This window comes from Ascaphus truei, unplaced genomic scaffold (assembly GCF_040206685.1).
Source record: "Ascaphus truei isolate aAscTru1 unplaced genomic scaffold, aAscTru1.hap1 HAP1_SCAFFOLD_1218, whole genome shotgun sequence".
Classification (NCBI taxonomy): Eukaryota; Metazoa; Chordata; class Amphibia; order Anura; family Ascaphidae; genus Ascaphus; species Ascaphus truei.
In genome coordinates, this window is record NW_027454089.1 from 75,001 (window position 1) to 93,630 (window position 18,630).

At 52.8% G+C, this 18,630-nt stretch overlaps 1 protein-coding gene across 1 annotated transcript in view; it reads right to left on the reverse strand.

Annotated features, from left to right (window-relative positions):
* LOC142475460 (scm-like with four MBT domains protein 1) overlaps positions 1-18,100 on the reverse strand; it is a gene marked incomplete at its 5' end in the record, with an annotated part of 42,292 nt that extends 24,192 nt beyond the window's left edge. Inside the window, 8 exon segments of the mRNA XM_075581325.1 lie at positions 10,761-10,803; positions 13,991-14,100; positions 15,337-15,515; positions 16,945-17,027; positions 17,714-17,740; positions 17,743-17,866; positions 17,998-18,063; positions 18,065-18,100. Coding sequence (XP_075437440.1) covers positions 10,761-10,803; positions 13,991-14,100; positions 15,337-15,515; positions 16,945-17,027; positions 17,714-17,740; positions 17,743-17,866; positions 17,998-18,063; positions 18,065-18,100 — 668 coding nt within the window.
* Positions 18,101-18,630: the final 530 nt, after the last annotated feature.

The following is an 18,630-nucleotide window of genomic DNA, read 5'->3' on the forward strand; positions in this document are numbered from 1 at the left end:
AAGACGGCCCTGTCTGCGTTGATCTGCTAATGAAACAGATAAATTATAGAGGATAATTTCTTGGTCAACAGCGACATCTGCAGGCGTTTGTGTGCATTCCGGCATTGCGGGAAATATCGCCCGGCATTGCGGGAAATATCGCCCGGCATTGCGGGAAATATCGCCCGGCATTGCGGGAAATATCGCCAGACATTGCGGGAAATATCGCCCGGCATTGCGGGAAATATCGCCCGGCATTGCGGGAAATATCGCCCGGCATTGCGGGAAATATCGCCCGGCATTGCGTAACAACCTGATTGGCTGGGACTGTTCTTAGCGTGCGGGTGTGTCAGGGAACGTACAATTACTAGAGTTTAAGGCTATTGAGTTGGTTCCTCAAGAAGATCTCGCCCAATTCACACAACGGACAAGTTCGCACTCGTACTACACCCGTTTATATACGGAGACTATTAAAGTGGGGTTACTTCAAGAAGCATCTCCGCACCAGAATTAGTTCCCTTCAGGTCAGCCAGACACGATAGGCCCCCTAAGGCTTCGTCCATAGGGCAGACCGCGCTGACGCGCCCCCACGCTGCGCGATCAGACTGCCTAGAGGCAGTAATTGCGTCTATACAGCGTGCGGGCGCGCATGGAAGGAGGCGCGCGATGCGCGTGAGATCAGTCAAAACTGATTTCTCGCGTGATAGGGCGGTCACGTGAGTGGTTCACCCAATGAGGGCGAACCAGCTCCGTGATGTCACTGGCCCGCCCATAAACACGCCCCCAGACAGCGCGCGAACGAAGGCCAGGGAAAGCACCCGCTTTCCCTCAGCCTCCGCGCGGCTGCTTTGTCTATGGACAGCAGGCAGAGGGGCCCCCTAGCAGCAGGCAGAGGGGCCCCGGAAAACAGCAGGCAGAGGGGCCCCATAAAACAGTAGGCAGAGTGGCCCCCTAACAGATCTTTAACTAGGAAGTGGAACGGGGTGTGCAAATTAAAAAGATGGGGTACTTGTAGTCCCCCTCCCCTCCCCCACCGGGTCAATTTCTCTTGAAGCCCCAAAAAGAAATCTGAGCGGGATTTCTAAACACTTTAGTAAATATTTCTGCTGGTTCGTCCGGCCCCAAAACAGCACCGCTGTGTTATTTTACTGTAAAAATCCCATCTTCCATAACATTTTTATAAATCTTATGCGGTTTTTCCCCAGCTGGGAGACTGGTAAGAAACTAAAACCACAGACACACGAAGCCAGGGGCTCAACTCCAGTCCTCAAGGGCCACCAACACGTCAGATCCTCAGGATATCCCTGCTTCAGCTCAGGTGGTTCGAAGACTGAGCCACTGATTGAAGCAGGGAGTGATTGACCCACCTGGGATGAAGTAGGCACTTACAGCCACCTGGGCTGAAGCAGGGTTATCCTGAAAACCTGACCTGTTGGTAGCTCTTGAGGACTGGAGTTGGCCTCTCCTGCACTAATGTCTGTTGCATGGTAACGTACCTCATCCGGCGTTAACTGCTAATCATGTCAATGGCAGTTAAAGGAAAAATCCACCGTAACCTCCGTGTTTTTTTGTTTCAAATTTTTTTATTAGGCATTGATACAATACACATTATTACAGCAATATCTTGGCCTAATACAGGGTTTATCTTTTTGTCGTTAACAGAGAAAGTCTCAACGCTCCCCTGACCCTTCTCCTTAGGTCGACAGGGCTAGCGTGAGGGTGGAAACAGAAAGAGAGAGGGGGGAAAAGAGGGGGGGGGGGGGGGGGAGGGTTCCGTCCTCCTCAGTTTCCGGTGTTGGGTTTCTTTCATGTCTCATCTATTGCTTCTTAGGGGTAAGCAAGGTTTAATCTGCTGTTTGGGTCAGCCATGGTTCCCATATTTTATAGAAGGACACCGTTGTCCTTTTCAGAAAGGCTGTTAGCTTCTCCATTACCATTACCTCTTGTATTCTTTTCTTTACTGTTTGCTTAGGGGGGGAGACACTTTCTTCCATGAGGCGGCCACCGCACATCTAGCCGCCGTGAGAATGAAGGAGATTAATTTTCCTATTGGTCGGTCAATGTTCTCTATTGGCCTGGCCAATAAGTAGGTCAGCGGGTCAATGGGTATTGTGAGGCCTGTGACCTCTTTTATTATATTTTGTATGGTTTCCCAATATTTCTGAATGTCCGGGCATGACCACCAGATATGGGCCATGTCTCCCTTTTGACCGCAGCCTCTCCAGCATAGATCGGAGGCCAGAGGGTAGATTTGATTTATTCTGACTGGGGTAAGATACCAGCGAAACAGTATTTTTTAAATATTTTCCTTGATTGTGGTACATATGGAAGTTCCTGAGGCTGATTCCCAAATACTTTCCCAGTCCTCTCGGTCTATAACTATATTCAATTCTGCTGCCCAATGAAGCATGTAGTCATGGATGGGAGCGTCTGCCGCCCTCTCCAATTCTGCATAGATTTGTGTTATCAGACCTTGTTGGTGGGCTGTTTCCTTGCACAGCCGTTCAAACCAGTGAGAGGGGAAATTCCAATGTTGGGGATAGTGTTTGAATAAAGTGTCGAATTTGAAGGTATTTGAAAACGTTCAATCCTACTATTTCATATTTGTTTTGTAATCTTTGATAACTCAGGAACTGCCCTAAGCTCAGGAAGTCGGCAACCGCCCTGATATTTTTAACCGTGAATTGGTCAAATTGCCCATGCTCACAGCTAGGTGGAAATTTGGGGTTTTTAATAATTGGGATGAGTTGAGATTTAGGGGGCGTGAGCTTAAATTTGAGTTTGCATTTCGTCCAGGTCTCCCATGTGTATCTCATTGGACCTAATTTGAACTTACTATTCTGCATATCTTCCCTGCTCAGGGACCAAAGTCATGCTGGCAGAGAAGGCGTGCCGGTGTATTGTGCTTCTATGTCCAGCCAGCAATATTGGCCTGGGTCTGCGTTCCAGACTACTACCTGTCGCAGCTGGGTGGCTTGGTAGTATCTTGTAATATCTGGGACTCCAAGACCCCCTCTCCCCTTGAGGCGAGTAAAACTGCCCTGGCGATCCTGGGTTTTTTACCCTGCCAAATAAATTAAAAATATGTTTTTGTATGTTCTTTAGTTCTGAGCCAGGGATGTGGACCGGGACAGTCTGGAAATAATATAACAATCTGGGAGTATATTCATTTTCACCGAGATCATTCTCCCGATCTATGATATTTGGTACCCTCCCCATTTATCCAGGTCCTGTTTCATTTCCGAAATAGAGCCGGGGTAATTATGTTGATATAGGGATTGGTAGTTCCTCGATATCTTTACTCCCAAATATTTGAATACAAGAGGAGCTCCATCGGTAATTAAATTTAGCTTTAGAAGTTTCACCTCTGGCTCTGGCAGGTTTAGATTCAACGCTCTTCTGGATTTGTCACTATTAATTTTGTATCCTGATATTCTTCCGAAGTCTAGAAGTTCTTTTTGGAGATTGGGAAGGGAGATTTGGGGTTTGGTGAGCGTTAAGATGATATCGTCCACGAACAGGGATATCTTATATTGCGTGTGTCCAATTTCTATTCCCTTGGATGTCTACTTTATTTCGAATTGTGGATGCCAGGGGTTCTATAGTTTGTGCAAAGAGGAGAGGGGACAAGGGGCATCCTGTCTCGTGCCATTTTTGATACCAAATCTCTGATTACTGCCCCCTGGTAATTTTACTCATTGCTGACGGGTCTTGGTAGAGTCTACGGACCCCTTCTAAGTATGTGTCTTTAAAGCCAAATTTACGCAGTGTGTGGTCTAGAAATAGCTAATCGATTCTATCGAACGCCTTCTCTGCATCTAAGCTTAGGAGTAATGCTTTGGTTCCAGTGAGGTGGACATGGTCTATGATATTAATTATCTTACGAGTGTTGTCTGAGGCTTGTCTGCCCGTGACAAATCCTACTTGGTCAATGTTTATAAGTCTCGGTAAGATAGGGTTTAATCGATTTGCAAGTATTTTGCTATATAGTTTAAGGGCATTGTTGAGAAGGGAGATTGGACGATAGCTTCACATTGCATCGGTCTCTACCTTCCTTATGGATGATGGCTAGGTTAGCGAGAGACATTGAGGTGGGGATTGGGTTCCCCTCCATAAAGTGGTTGAACATTTTAGTAGATGCGTGGATAGTATAGGCAAGAATCTCTAGTAATAGACATTGGTGAATCCGTCAGGGCCAGGGGACTTAGAGAGTTTTAGCACTTTGACCGCCTCTTCCAGTTCCTCTTTTGAAATCTCAGCGTTGAGGGCTGTGTTTTCCTCCTCTGTTAATATAGGGAGGTGGCAATTGTCTAGGTATTTTTTTATAGATTCGGATGCTATACAGTAGGTTCAGGTCGGCCATTTTTGGATCTTAGGTTATATAGTTCAGTATAATATTTAGTAAACTCTGCTGCTATTTTGTTATCACTATATTGTATCTCACCAGATCTATTCTTGATCGCCGTTATCTGGGATCTCTTTTATATTCCTCTTAGTCTGCTAGCCAAAAGTCTGTCGGCCTTGTTACCCTTATCGTAGTATTGTTGATTAGTCATTTGAGGGCCTTCCCAACGTCTTCTAGCTGGGCTTGTTTAAGTTTGAGGCCTGGCTGTAGTTAGAGCTTTATAGATTCTCTTTGAGGGGTTAGTTTTGTGGGCTTGTTCCAGCGTAAGAATATTGTCTGCAAGTTCTTCGATCAGCTTCTTTCTGACTTTTTTCCTATGGGACGCAATAGAGATTAATTTGCCCCTAATTTGCTGCCTTATGGGCCTCCCATAGGATTGCTGGGGAAGAGACTGATCCCGAATTAAAAAAGAAGTAGTCCTTAAGTGAGGTTCTAATCTCCTTCTCTATCTCAGGATGGTCAGTAAGGAGTCCGTTAGTCTCCAAGAATAGGATGTAGTTTTTTCGAATGGTACTGATAGGGTCACGGTGATAGGGGCATGATCGGACCATGTGATCGGGCCAATGTCCGAGCCAATGGACGCCTCCAAGACATTTTTGGTTACCAGAAAATAGTCTATACGAGAATAGGTCTGATGAGGCGCTGAGTAAAAAGTGTAGTCCCTCTGACCCTGATGTTGGGATCTCCATATGTCCACCAATGAGAACTCACTCAGTATTCCCCTAAGCCTTTTCCCAGTGAGCTGGGAGTGGGTTGTAAGGGGGTGACCCATTGCGGTTCATCTGTCCTCGGTGGGGTTTAGAACCATGTTTAGGTCCCCGCCCACTAGTATCGATGACAGATATCCCGGATCTACGCCCTCGAGAACTGTTTTTAGAAATTCCGTTTGATTCTCATTAGGGGCGTACACATTAATCAGAGCGATTGCCGAGCCCGCCAAGGAGCCGTATACCACCAAAAATCTACCCTCTGGATCCATTGTTGTTTTGACATGATTGAATGGAGTGCCTTGTCTAATTAGTATGGCCACTCCCCTTTTTTTACTACTAAATAATGCGAAGAAACACATTGGGAACACTTTTTTGAATAAATTTGGGGGGTCTTGCGATGTGAAGTGGGTCTCCTGTAGGAATATGATGTCTCCCCCTGATTTTTTCATGTCTTGGAGGGCCAGTCTCCTTTTTCTATTATTTTGTAGGCCTTTGACATTTAGTGACAGTATCTTGATTGGGGCCGTGGATGTCATTGGATTTTTTTATCGTACGAAACCTTAGGACCCTCCTTTCCCACTGGGGGGGGGGGGGGTCTTGTTTCTGTAGCTTAGAAGCTCGTAGTACCCTAGCAAACATATAGGATGGGCACATTTTCCGTGTGAGGTATCTAACATCTTGTGATAGCGAGAATAACAGAAGCAATAGTAACAATGAGTAGAGTAGCACTTCAGATTTTCTGCGTAGTAATTCGTAGCCTCTGGTGGGAGGAGGGGGAAGAGGGGTGGGGAAGAAGGGGGAGACGGGGGGGGGGATGGGCAGTGGAAGGGGGGAAGAGAAGTAGGGGGGAGGGGTGGGGGGAAAGGAATCCAGTCCTTATTTAGACTGTGTTGAGTGTGCATTGTTATAAGGGAGGGGGGGGGAGTTTATGTTCGGTCTTGGGACACATAGTGAAGAAACATATATTGTTCTGTAATCCCTGGTACAACCTTCAAATACATATTGTAGCTATCAAGCAAATGTGATATCTAACATCTTGTGTGGTGAGGATAGCTGAAACAACAGCAACAATGAGTAGGGTTGCACTTCAAATTTTCAGTGTTGTAGTTAGCCTCTGGTGGGGAGGGGGGGGGAGAGGGTAAGGGCGGAAAGGAGGGGGGGGAGGAGGAGGTGGGAGAGGAGGGTGGGGGGGGGAAGAGAAGTAGGGGGGGGGGGAGGGAAGGGATTTAGTCCTTATTTAGACTGAGTTGAGTGTGCGGTGCTAGAGGGGGGGGAGGTTTATGTTCAGCTTTGGGACACATAGTGAAGAAACATATGTTGTTCCGTGATCCCTGGCATATCCTTCAAATACATATTGCAGTTAGCAGACAAATGCGATATCTAACATCTTGTGACAGTAATAGTAGCAGAAACAACAGCAAGAATGAGTGGGGTTGCACTTCAAATTTTCAGCGTTGTGGTTAGTAGCCTCTATTGGGGGGGGGGGGGGGGGAGAGGAAAGGGGGGGAGGAGGAGGGGGAGTGGGGGGGATTCAGTCCTTGCCGAGACAAGGTTGGGTGTATAATGTTGAAGGGTGGGTTCTGAAATTGGCCTTGGGGCGCACAGTGTAAAAGCATACATTGTTCTGTTATCTTTGGTACACATTTCAAATATATATTACTAGCTGGTATACCCGGCGTTGCCCGGGCGTGGAAGGGCAGGGGGGGGAGGGGAAGGGCGGGGGGGGAGGGGAAGGGCGGGGGGGGGGGGGGCAAGGGGCGTGGAAGGGCGGGAGGGCAAAGGGGCAGGGAGGGGCAGGGGGGCAAAGGGGCAGGGAGGGCAAAGGGCAGGGAGGGGTGGGGGGGCAAAGGGCAGGGAGGGGTGGGTTGGGGGGCAAAGGGCAGGGAGGGGCGGGCGGGGGCAAAGGGCAGGGAGGGGCGGGGGCAAAGGCCAGGGAGGGGGCAAAGGGCAGGGAGGGGCGGGGGCAAAGGGCAGAGAGGGGCGGGGCAAAGGGCAGGGAGGGGCGGGGGCAAAGGGCAGGAGAGGGGAAAAAGGCCAGGGAGGGGCGGGGGGGCTAAGGACAGGGATGGGGGGGCAAGAGGGCAAGAGGGGCAGGGAGGGAGGGGGGCAAGAGGGCAGGGAGGGGGCAGGGAGGGAGGGGGGAAAGAGGGCAAAGGGCAGGGGGGCAAAGGGCAGGGTGGCAAAGGGCAGGGGGGCAAAGGGGAAAAGGGCAGGGGGAGGGAGGGCAGGGTGGAAAAGGGCAGGGGCAGGGGGCAAAGGGCAGGGGGGAGGGAGGGCAGGGGGCAAAGGGCAGGGGAAGGGAGGGCAGGGGGAGGGAGGGCAGGGGGTGGGGAGGGCAGGGGGGCAAAGGGCAGGGAGGGCAGGGGGGCAAAGGGCAGGGGGAGGGAGGACAGGGGGGGCAAAGGGCAGGGGGAGGGAGGGCAGGGGGCAAAGGGCAGGGGGGGCAAAGGGCAGGGGGAGCAAAGGGCAGGGGGAGGGAGGGCAGGGGGGGAAAAGGGCAGGGGGGCAAAGGGCAGGGAGGGGCAGGGAGGGGCAAAGGAAGGAGGGGCGGGGGGGCTAAGGACAGGGAGGGGCAAGAGGGCAGGGAGGGGGCAGGGAGGGGAGGGGGGGCAAGAGGGCAAGAGAGCAAAGGGCTGGGTGGCAAAAGGCAGAGGGGCAAATGGCAGGGAGGCAAAGGGCAGGGGGGAAAAGGGCAGGGGGGCAAAGGGCAGGGGGGCAAAGGGGAAGGGGGGCAAAGGGGAAAGGGCAGGGGGTCAAAGGGCAGGGGGCAAAGGGCATTGGGAGGGAGTGAAGGGGGCAAAGGGCATTGGGAGGGAGGGCAGGGGGGGCAAAGGGCAGGGGGAGGGAGGGCAGGGGGGGCAAAGGGGAGGGAGGGCAGGGGGGCAAAGGGCAGGGGGAGGGAGGGCAGGGGGGGGGGGGGGGCAAAGGGCAGGGAGGGCAGGGGGGCAGGGAGGGCAGGGGGAGTCAGGGACGCGGTTAAATAAGCCATTCCCCTGCGTGTACTCACCTTGCACACGGCCGCGCTCCTCTTCCCCCGGATACCGGCCGCCCTGCTCCGGCTCCTCCGCAGAGAGGGCTGAGACGCTCCGGTGAGGAGGTGCTGCGCCTCTCGCGGGGAGAGGCGGAGACAGCCGGAGGAGCGGCCTGTGTGAGGGGAGAGCCGCGTGCTCTGTGTGTGTGTGTGGGGGGGGGGGGGGGAGAGCGCCGGGTGAGGGGAGAGCCGCGTGCTCTGTGTGCGTCTCAGCTGACCTGCTGCTCGGCTCGTCTTGGCTCTTCAGGTGAGAACTGTTGCCAACAGGGCAGAACGGCAATGGGCACTTTGGGGGTTACTTAGTCTCTGGGTGTGCTGGTCACTTGTGGCTTTCTGTGGCTTGGTTAGAAGCTTGCTCTGAAGCACGGCTCCTGGGGTCTGCACTGTCGTCATTCTAGGAGGGTGGGGGGGGACAAGCCGAGCGCCCGGGGGCGAATTGGTACATTTCGGTGGGTCTTCTTAGGGTAAGGAATTTACCGTTTCTACTGGCAATCAGCTGAAACGGAAATCCCCAGCGATACCCGACTCCCTCCTCACGGAGGAGAACAGTCAGGGGCCGGAGCACCCGGCGACGGGCCATTGTGACTTTAGACAAATCATTGAATATTTGGAAGGACTCATTCTCGAATTGTATGCTGTCCTTCTCGCGGCAGGCTCCTAGAAGTTTCTCCTTTGTGGAATAACTGTGGAGGCGAATTATTACATCCCTCCTGCGGCGGGGGTCATCAGATTTAGGGCCTAGGGCGCGGTGAGCCCGGTCGATCTCTGCGTCCATTTTGTCCAGGTCTCCGCAGATTGAGTTGAACAGCTTCTTGATGTATGGGCGGAGGAGGTAAGGGAGGACCGATTCAGGGATGTTTCGGATTCTCAAATTCTGTCGTCGGTCCTTGTTTTCCTGATCCTCCAGCCCATCTTTCAAGTAGGAGACTTCTTCACCCAGCCGGATGATTTCTTCTTCTGCCTCCAGTTGACGGTGTAAGGCCTCTCCCAGCCTAGTGTCTAGTTTGGAGGTTCTCTCCGTCAGGCCAGTGATCTCCTGCTTCAGCTCTGTCACTGCACTCCTAAGGTCTGCTTGCAGGGAGGCATGTAGCTTGTCGTGCATGGAGGCGAAGAGCTCCTCCATATATTCTCTGGTGATTCCTCTTTCCTGCTCGGGGCTGTCCTTGGATCGGACACTTTTGCTTCCTGGAGCTGCGGGGCCGCGTGGGCTGACGCCATCTTGATTTTCTCCAGCCGTCTCCATGCTTCGCTGGGACGGAGTGAAGTATTTAGTTACCCCTTGGGTTTGTTGTTGCCTTTTTGTCCTGTTGGACATTGCTGGTTGTTTGGCAGTCTTAGGGGGGAAAAACAGGCCGGGGGAAAAGCGCTTATTATATGTTTATATGAGAGGGTCCGCAGAGCTCTCCCCTCGCACAGCCATACCGGGTGACGTCACCGGGAACCCCAACCTCCATGTTTTTAACAGGAACGATTTGCACTATTTCTAAGCGCAGGGTCCTGACTTCCTGGTGGAGTTACCGGTTGTGACGGGAGGGGGTAACCTGGCTCACAAATAAAAAGGTTCAGCCCGGTTTTGGTTACCCCTGATCCATGCATAAGGGTCCAAGAGAGTCTTTTCAGACTTATAGATAGGCTTGGGACTGGTCAGTGAAGCGCCGGTGAGGTTTCGCAGGGAATTCCTAGCCAAGCTGAGGACTGGTTCTGAGGAGTGACGTTACCTGTTCCAGGCTTATTCCAGCTCCGTGGAGTGAACAAGATGAGCCTGTGCTGAAGCAGGTGCCTTGCACCTAGGAAAGCCTAGTTTTAACCCCCAGACCCAAAGTAAGTGTGTATATTTCTGTATTATATATTTGTGTGTTTCCGAGGTCTTATCCAAATAAACCTCATTTTATTTCATTGCCATGTTTTGCCCTGTGACCGATCCTTAAACATAATCGTGTTAAAAGACCTAGTCTACCGTGATACGCACCACTTCCTGGTGGAGTTACCGGCACCACTTCCTGGTGGAGTTACTGGCACCACTTCCTGGTGGAGTTACCGGCACCACTTCCTGGTGGAGTTACCGGCACCACTTCTGATGAGTTACCGGCACCACTTCCTGGGGGAGTTACCGGCACCACTTCCTGGTGGAGTTACCGGCACAGACTTCCTGGTGGAGTTACCGGCACCGCTTCCTGGTGGAGTTACCGGCACCGCTTCCTGGTGGAGTTACCGCACCTCTTCCTGGTTTTTAAAGGGGATTGGCCGTCCAACAGGAAGCCACACCCGATGATGTTGCGCGTTCCTATTGGCCTGACATTTGGTAGCCATTTTGCCTCCCCGATTTAAACCTGGTAACTTCACCGGTAAGTATCATCCGAGAACAGGGGGTCCCCCGGGGCCGGTAATAGTGGCGTTTTGCTCAGCGAGGACCCACGAATCCAACAATGTAAGAGAAATGGGCGATCCAAAATAAACAAAAACCATGTAGGAGGAACAGCTCGTTCCACGCCAGATCGGGAACATAATCTCCGCAAACAGACCCTACGGCGAATCCCGTCCCGCATACAGAGGGATGCTGCTAACCCTTTCACTGCCAGAGGCACCAGCATTACTGACCGGGTTATTACGAGTATGGCGCAGAATAAATACTCACTGCTTCTCCGGCTGAGTGACGGACATCTTCTTGGGTATGTTAGCTAGAAGACACAAAAGGAGACAGTTACTCATTGTAGAGAGAGAGACATCTTTACAGAGCTCTGCAAACACACACATAGGCGGCGCCGCCCCCCACCCCCCCCTTTTAAATCACGTGTTTGTACCAAGCGCAAGAATCACATCAATCGACTCTGGGGCTGTATGCAGCAGGGCTGGAAGCTTGCCACTCCTCCCGACCCTTGTTGATGACGTAATGTCGGCGCGACTTCCTGACGCGTTTCGGAAGGAGTGGCAAGCTTCCAGCCCTGCTGCACACAGCCCCAGAGTTGGCGCGGTTGATAGCCGGTCTGGTTTGGAGAGACTGACTACTCAGGACTCCTGTTAATATGAGTTTCAACACCATCCATGAGGTCTGATACATTGGGACACGAGCTGGCAGCGTCTGTTACATCTCATGCTGCAGGAGATCTTGCCGTGCTGATCCCGTGGTGGTGATATACAATACTTACATGCCTGATAATCTTTTTTGTTTGTGAGTGAGCCCGTTTCCCTCTCCATTATTTTATTAAATATTCTGTACGTTTTTATGCTATGGGTTGTGCGCTTTCTTCTTTTGTGTGTGTATATATATATATATATATATATAAATATATATATATATGCCACTAACCCCCCCCCCCCCAGGCCCCTAACCCCCGCGGCGGCAGCCAGGCCCCCATCCCCGCGGCCGGTCTGGAGCTGTGATGGGGAACCCAAGCTTGGGTGCAGCCCCGTCTGCTTGATTCCCATTGTTCAGTTCCAATTTCCCAAGCTCCCATGTCCCGCCCCTAGGGGGTGGGGTGTTCTGGAGCACTGACGCCACTCACAGCCCTGATCGGTTAATTTCCAGATGCTCCCGGGCTTTTGATTCGCTCAGCGGAGGAAAGGTCTCCGCTGGCTGTGGCCGCCCGTCGTCCTCCATGATTTATGGGTAATAAGTATAAAAGAAATAAGTCAAAACCAATGTGGCTAAATAAACAGGTAGGGGAGGAAATGGACAAGAAGAGGAAGGCGTTTAGATTCTTTAAGTCAGAAGGGACGGAGACATCGTATCAGAATTATAAGCAATGTAACAAAAATTGCAAAAGGGCAATCAAATTAGCAAAAATGGATAATGAAAAAAGGATTGCAATAGAAAGTAAGGTCAACCCTAAAAAGTCTTTTAAGTACCTTAATAACAAAAAAATGAGAAAAGAAAATATAGGACCCTTTCAGTGTGAGATGGGTAGGCAGATTATTGGAGATAAGGAAAAAGCAGAGGTATTAAACAAATTCTTTGCCTCTGTGTTTTACCAGGGAAGAATCAAGTTCAATAGTAGCGCCACAGGAGGAAGCCACAACCTCCATATTAATGAACAATTGGTTAAACTGAGGAAGAAGTTCATAAGCGACTTGAAAAAATTAAAGTAAATAAGGCACCTGGCCCCGATGGCATACATCCAAGAGTTCTCAAGGAGTTAAGCTCAGTAATTGCAAAACCATTATATTTAATATTCAAGGACTCCATTTCCACAGGCTCAGTACCACAAGATTGGCGTAAGCAGATGTGGTGCCTATATTAAAAAGGGAGCTAGATCACAACCGGGAAATTACAGACCTGTAAGCCGACTTCAATAGTACTACTTGAAAGTTTAATACGGGATAATATTCAGGAATACCAAATGGAAAACAAAATTATTAGTAATAGTCAGCATTGATTTATGAAGGATAGATCTTGCCAAACTAACCTTATTTGTTTCTTTGAGGAGGTAAGTAGGAATTTAGACCAGGGTAATGCTGTTGATGTGGTCTACTTTGATTTTTGCAAAGACTTTTGATACGATTTCACACAAGAGGTTGGTGTACAAAATAAAGAAAATTGGACTCAGTAATAATATATGCACCTGGATTGAAAACTGGTTGAAGGACAAACAACAGAGGGTTGTCATAAATGAACTTTTTCAGGTTGGCTAAAGTCGTGAGTGGAGTACCTCAGGGATCGGTACTGGGACCCCTGCTTTTTAACTTGTTTATTAATGACGTTGAGGTTGGCATCGAGAGCAAAGTCTCCATCTTTGCTGATGATACTAAATTGTGTAAGGTAATAGAATCAGAGCAGGATGTAATTTCTCTTCAGAAGGACTTGGAGAGACTGGAAACGTGGGCAGGTAAATGGCAGATGAGGTTTAATACAGATAAATGTAAGGTTATGCATTTGGGAAACAAGAATAAAAAGGCAACTTACAAATTAAATGGAGATATATTGGGGAATCCTTGATGGAGAAGGATTTAGGAGTGCTTGTAGACAGCAGGCTTAGCAATAGTGCCCAATGTCATGCAGTAGCTGCAAAGGCAAACAAGATCTTATCTTGCATCAAACGGGCAATGGATGGAAGGGAAGTAAACATAATGATGCCCTTTACAAAGCATTAGTAAGACCACACCTTGAATATGGAGTACAATTTTGGGCACCAATTCTAAGAAAAGACATTATGGAACTAGAGAGAGTCCAGAGAAGAGCCACCAAATTAATAAAGGGGATAGACAATCTAACTTATGAGGAGAGGCTAGCTAAATTAGATTTATTTACATTAGAAAAGAGGCGTCTCAGAGGGGATATGATAACTATATACAAATATATTCAGGGACAATACAAGGAGCTTTCAAAAGAACTATTCATCCACGGGCAGTACAAAGGACTTGGGCCATCCCTTAAGGTTGGAGGAAAGGAAATTTCACCAGCAACAAAGGAAAGGGTTCTTTACAGTAAGGGCAGTTACAGTGTGGGATTCATTACCCATGGAGACTGTGATGGCAGATACAATAGATTTGTTCAAAAAAACGTTGGGTATCTATTTAGATGGGAAAGGTAATCAGGGATATACCAAATAAGTAAATATGGGAAGGATGTTGATCCAGGGATTAATCCGATTGCCAATTCTTGGAGTCAGGAAGGAATTAATTTTTCCCCTTAATGGGGTTTTTTGTTTGCCTTCCTCTGGATCAATAAGTAAGTATAGATATAGGATAAAGTATCTGTTGTCTAAATTTAGCATAGGTTGAACTTGATGGACGTACGTCTTTTTTCAACCTCATCTTCTATGTAACCATGTAACCATGTAACTATGTAACTATGATTTCAGATGGAGGCTGGGAAAGTACACAAGCCGACGCCAATCAGGGCCCCACGGTTGTTCTCCGTGATCCCACCTTGTGCACGGGGCGGGTTTGGAGGGCGTGCCCGTTGGTCTCGCACCATCCCATGGGGAAGATGTCGGTGGATTCCACGTGCACAATGCATTCTGGGACCGGCGTCCTGCCTGCCTGCCGGGAGAGGAAACACACCACAACACACCAGATTATTAGGGAAGAATTACATTCATTACATTTCAGATGTATATGTCCCAGTATATAGAAGACCCCCCAAATTCGGAATACACTGTGGGTAAGGTGGGATGGTTCTCAAGGATACGCGGTCCCATTACTTCATCATTTCCACACGCCGATTATCACATCTTCTAGGCCGAGCCCGGCGGCCATATTGTGTCAGGGGACCGCAGGTAGGGAGGCCGCAGGTAGGGAGGCCGCAGGTAAAGGGGCCGCAGGTAGGGAGGCCGCAGCTAAAGGGGCCGCAGGTAGGGAGGCCGCAGGTAAAGGGGCCGCAGGTAAAGGGGCCGCAGGTAGGGAGGCCGCAGCTAAAGGGGCCGCAGGTAGGGAGGCCGCAGCTAAAGGGGCCGCAGGTAGGGAGGCCGCAGCTAAAGGGGCCGCAGGTAGGGAGGCTGCAGGTAAAGGGGCCGCAGGTTAGGGTGGGTAAAGGGGACCGCAGGTAGGGAGGCCGCAGCTAAAGGGGCCGCAGGTAGGGAGGCCGCAGGTAAAGGGGCCGCAGGTAGGGTGGTTAAAGGGGACCGCAGGTATGGAGGCCGCAGGTAAAGGGGCCGCAGGTATGGAGGCCGCAGGTAAAGGGGCCGCAGGTAGGGAGGCCGCAGGTAAAGGGGCCGCAGGTAGGGAGGCCGCAGGTAAAGGGGCCGCAGGTAGGGTGGTAAAGGGGATCGCAGGTAGGGAGGCCGCAGGTAAAGGGGCCGCAGGTAAAGGGGCCGCAGGTAAAGGGGCCGCAGGTAGGGAGGCGCAGGTAAAGGGGCCGCAGGTAGGGAGGCCGCAGGTAAAGGGGCCGCAGGTATGGAGGCCGCAGGTAAAGGGGCCGCAGGTAGGGTGGTAAAGGGGACCGCAGGTAGGGAGGCCACAGGTAAAGGGGGCCGCAGGTAAAGGGGCCGCAGGTAGGGAGGCCGCAGGTAAAGGGGCCGCAGGTAGGGTGGTAAAGGGGACCGCAGGTAAAGGGGCCGCAGGTAAAGGGGGGCCGCAGGTAAAGGGGGGCCGCAGGTAAAGGGGGGGCCGCAGGTAAAGGGGGGGCCGCAGGTAAAGGGGCCGCAGGTAAAGGGGCCGCAGGAAAACACCCCTTTCCTTTTCAGGTAATGTAAACAACCTATAAAAGAAGGTAGCATCCCTCCTCCCCAAACACCAACAAGCAGCACTGACCGCGGCTGCAACTAACCGCTCACCTTCCAGCTTCAGCCAGATGTAAGGGCCGGTAACCCTGCCCACCGCAGCGATGCAGACGTCCTGCGGCCGGGACGGGGTTCACAGCCTCCAGTTTCATGTGCGCCTGGAAGCCGTGCGGCTGCGGGGAGGGGCGCGACTGGGTCAGGACCTGCGGAGAGGGGAGCGACCGGGTCAGGACCTGCGGAGAGGGGAGCGACCGGGTCAGGACCTGCGGAGAGGGGGAGCGACTGGGTCAGGACCTGCGGAGAGGGGAGCGACCGGGTCAGGACCTGCGGAGAGGGGAGGGGACCGGGTCAGGACCGGAGGGACACTACATCCTGTCACCAGTAGGGTGACACGGTGACAGGATGGGGTGTCCCTCTCCTGCAGGGTGACACGGTGACAGGATGGGGTGTCCCTCTCCTGCAGGGTGACACGGTGACAGATGGGGTGTCCCTCTCCTGCAGGGTGACACGGTGACAGGATGGGGTGTCCCTCTCCTGCAGGGTGACACGGTGACAGGATGGGGTGTCCCTCTCCTGCAGGGTGACACGGTGACAGGATGGGGTGTCCCTCTCCTGCAGGGTGACACCGTGACAGGATGTGGTGTCCCTCTCCTGCAGGGTGACACGGTGACAGGATGGGGTGTCCTCTCCTGCAGGGTGACACGGTGACAGGATGGGGTGTCCCTCTCCTGCAGGGTGACACGGTGACAGGATGGGGTGTCCCTCTCCTGCAGGGTGACACGGTGACAGAATGGGGTGTCCCTCTCCTGCAGGGTGACACGGTGACAGGATGTGGTGTCCCTCTCCTGCAGGGTGACACGGTGACAGGATGGGGTGTCCCTCTCCTGCAGGGTGACACGGTGACAGGATGTGGTGTCCCTCTCCTGCAAGGGTGACACGGTGACAGGATGGGGTGTCCCTCTCCTGCAGGGTGACACGGTGACAGGATGGGGTGTCCCTCTCCTGCAGGGTGACACGGTGACAGGATGGGGTGTCCCTCTCCTGCAGGGTGACACCGTGACAGGATGGGGTGTCCTTCTCTTGCAGGGTGACACCGTGACAGGATGTGGTGTCCCTCTCCTGCAGGGTGACACGGTGACAGGATGGGGTGTCCCTCTCCTGCAGGGTGACACGGTGACAGAATGGGGGTGTCCCTCTCCTGCAGGGTGACACGGTGACAGATGTGTGTCCCTCTCCTGCAGGGTGACACGGTGACAGGATGGGGTGTCCCTCTCCTGCAGGGTGACACGGTGACAGGATGTGGTGTCCCTCTCCTGCAGGGTGACACGGTGACAGAATGGGGTGTCCCTCTCCCTGCAGGGTGACACGGTGACAGGATGTGGTGTCCCTCTCCTGCAGGGTGACACGGTGACAGGATGGGGTGTCCCTCTCCTGCAGGGTGACACGGTGACAGGATGGGGTGTCCCTCTCCTGCAGGGTGACACGGTGACAGGATGGGTGTCCCTCTCCTGCAGGGTGACACGGTGACAGGATGGGGTGTCCCTCTCCTGCAGGGTGACACGGTGACAGGATGGGGTGTCCCTCTCCTGCAGGGTGACACGTGACACTACACTACATCCCGTCACCACGTGGTAGTGACACGGGGTAACTCCGGACACTCACCGCAGGGAAGCAGCTCTCCGGGGCCGCTCGCCCCTCACACCCACTCATATACGCGGCCCACTCAAAATCCTGATCCGGGAATCCTACAGGAGAGAAGACACGGAGCGGATTATTCATCACGCTGCTATAGTGCCCCTGACAAGTGCTCTGACATGCAGGTGGTGGACGGAGGATTTAATTGGCCCTACATTACAGTCCTGACGCAGGATTACACCGAGCAAATAGCCGGGCAAGAGTGACCGTTGGTAAACAGCGTATGCATCTAAATCGGCTTCTTCAAACTAATCTAACCGCACTAAAAGAAAAGATTTGGCTACTTTCCTATTTACGGAAATCAATGTTAAATGGCATTTGTTCGGGAACCCTCTTATGGGTGGGGGGTGACAATCAAGTATTTTCTTAGCCTGCACCCAATAAAGGTAAGGAGTGGGGGGTGGGGGCTTTGCTTGTGCAAACTCCTCTTGAACTACACAGTGATATCAGTAGAAACCAGACCCCTCCCAAGTTACAAACTTAACATTAACTCATGATTTACAAATCAGTGTCAGATCGGGGTTAACAAGGCCTCCGTCACTAAGCTGTCCCCCGGAAACAGGCCGCTGTCCTCAGTTCCCCTTGTCCTAGGGGGTACTGCCCCTTTAAATAAGCCAATGTCACTGCTACGTTTGTTTTTCGGTGAGCGAAGAGGGATTGTCCCTCTGCCCAAATATCCTCCCTCTCTGGCACCAACAGGAAACACGACGGACGAGACGGGCAAGGGTCAGCGTACCGGGAGGGGGGCTGACCGACACCCCATCTTCAGACCCCACCGAACGGGGAAGATCCCGGGGCTGTTCCGGTGACACACCAAGGTCCGACGCGTCCTGGTGTCCGCTGGGCAAAGGTCATCCAGCTCCAACAGGAAGTAATGGTCACTTAACACCTGGAGGGCGAGGGGTCAGGGTTAAGCAGAAGCAGCGTGTGATACCCAAGGTGTCCGGAGCCTGTTATACACCCGGACTGAAGACGAAGCACAGGAGAGAAGAATCAGATGTCGCTGCCGCTCTCGGTTACCTTGGAGACTGTGGCTGGGACGAGGCAGAATGGCGCTGCGGGATCCACAGCCTCCAGCTTCATACCCCGCGGCGAAGGAATGAACGGGCACCGGCAGCTGCTCCTGTAACACACAGGGACACGCCTCAGCCCCCACTCCCAGCCCAGCTCCTGAGACCACGGGGACAGGGCACAGCGTGGGCTGCAGGGGGGGGGGGCTGCACGTGGACATGGCACAGCGTGGGCTGCAGGGGGGGGGGGGGCGCCTGCACAGGGACAGGGCACAGCGTGGGCTGCAGGGGGCGCTGTGCACAGGGACGTGGCACAGCGTGGGCTGCAGGGGGCGCTGCACAGGGACATGGCACAGCGTGGGCCTGCAGGGGGCGCTGCACAGGGACATGGCACAGCGTGGGCTGCAGGGGGCGCTGCACAGGGACATGGCACAGCGTGGGCTGCAGGGGGGGGGGGCGCTGCACAGGGACATGGCACAGCGTGGGCTGCAGGGGGCGCTGCACAGGGACAGGGCACAGCGTGGGCTGCAGGGGCGCTGCACAGGGGACATGGCACAGCGTGGGCTGCAGGGGGCGCTGCACAGGGACATGGCACAGCGTGGGCTGCAGGGGGGGGCGCTGCACAGGGACATGGCACAGCGTG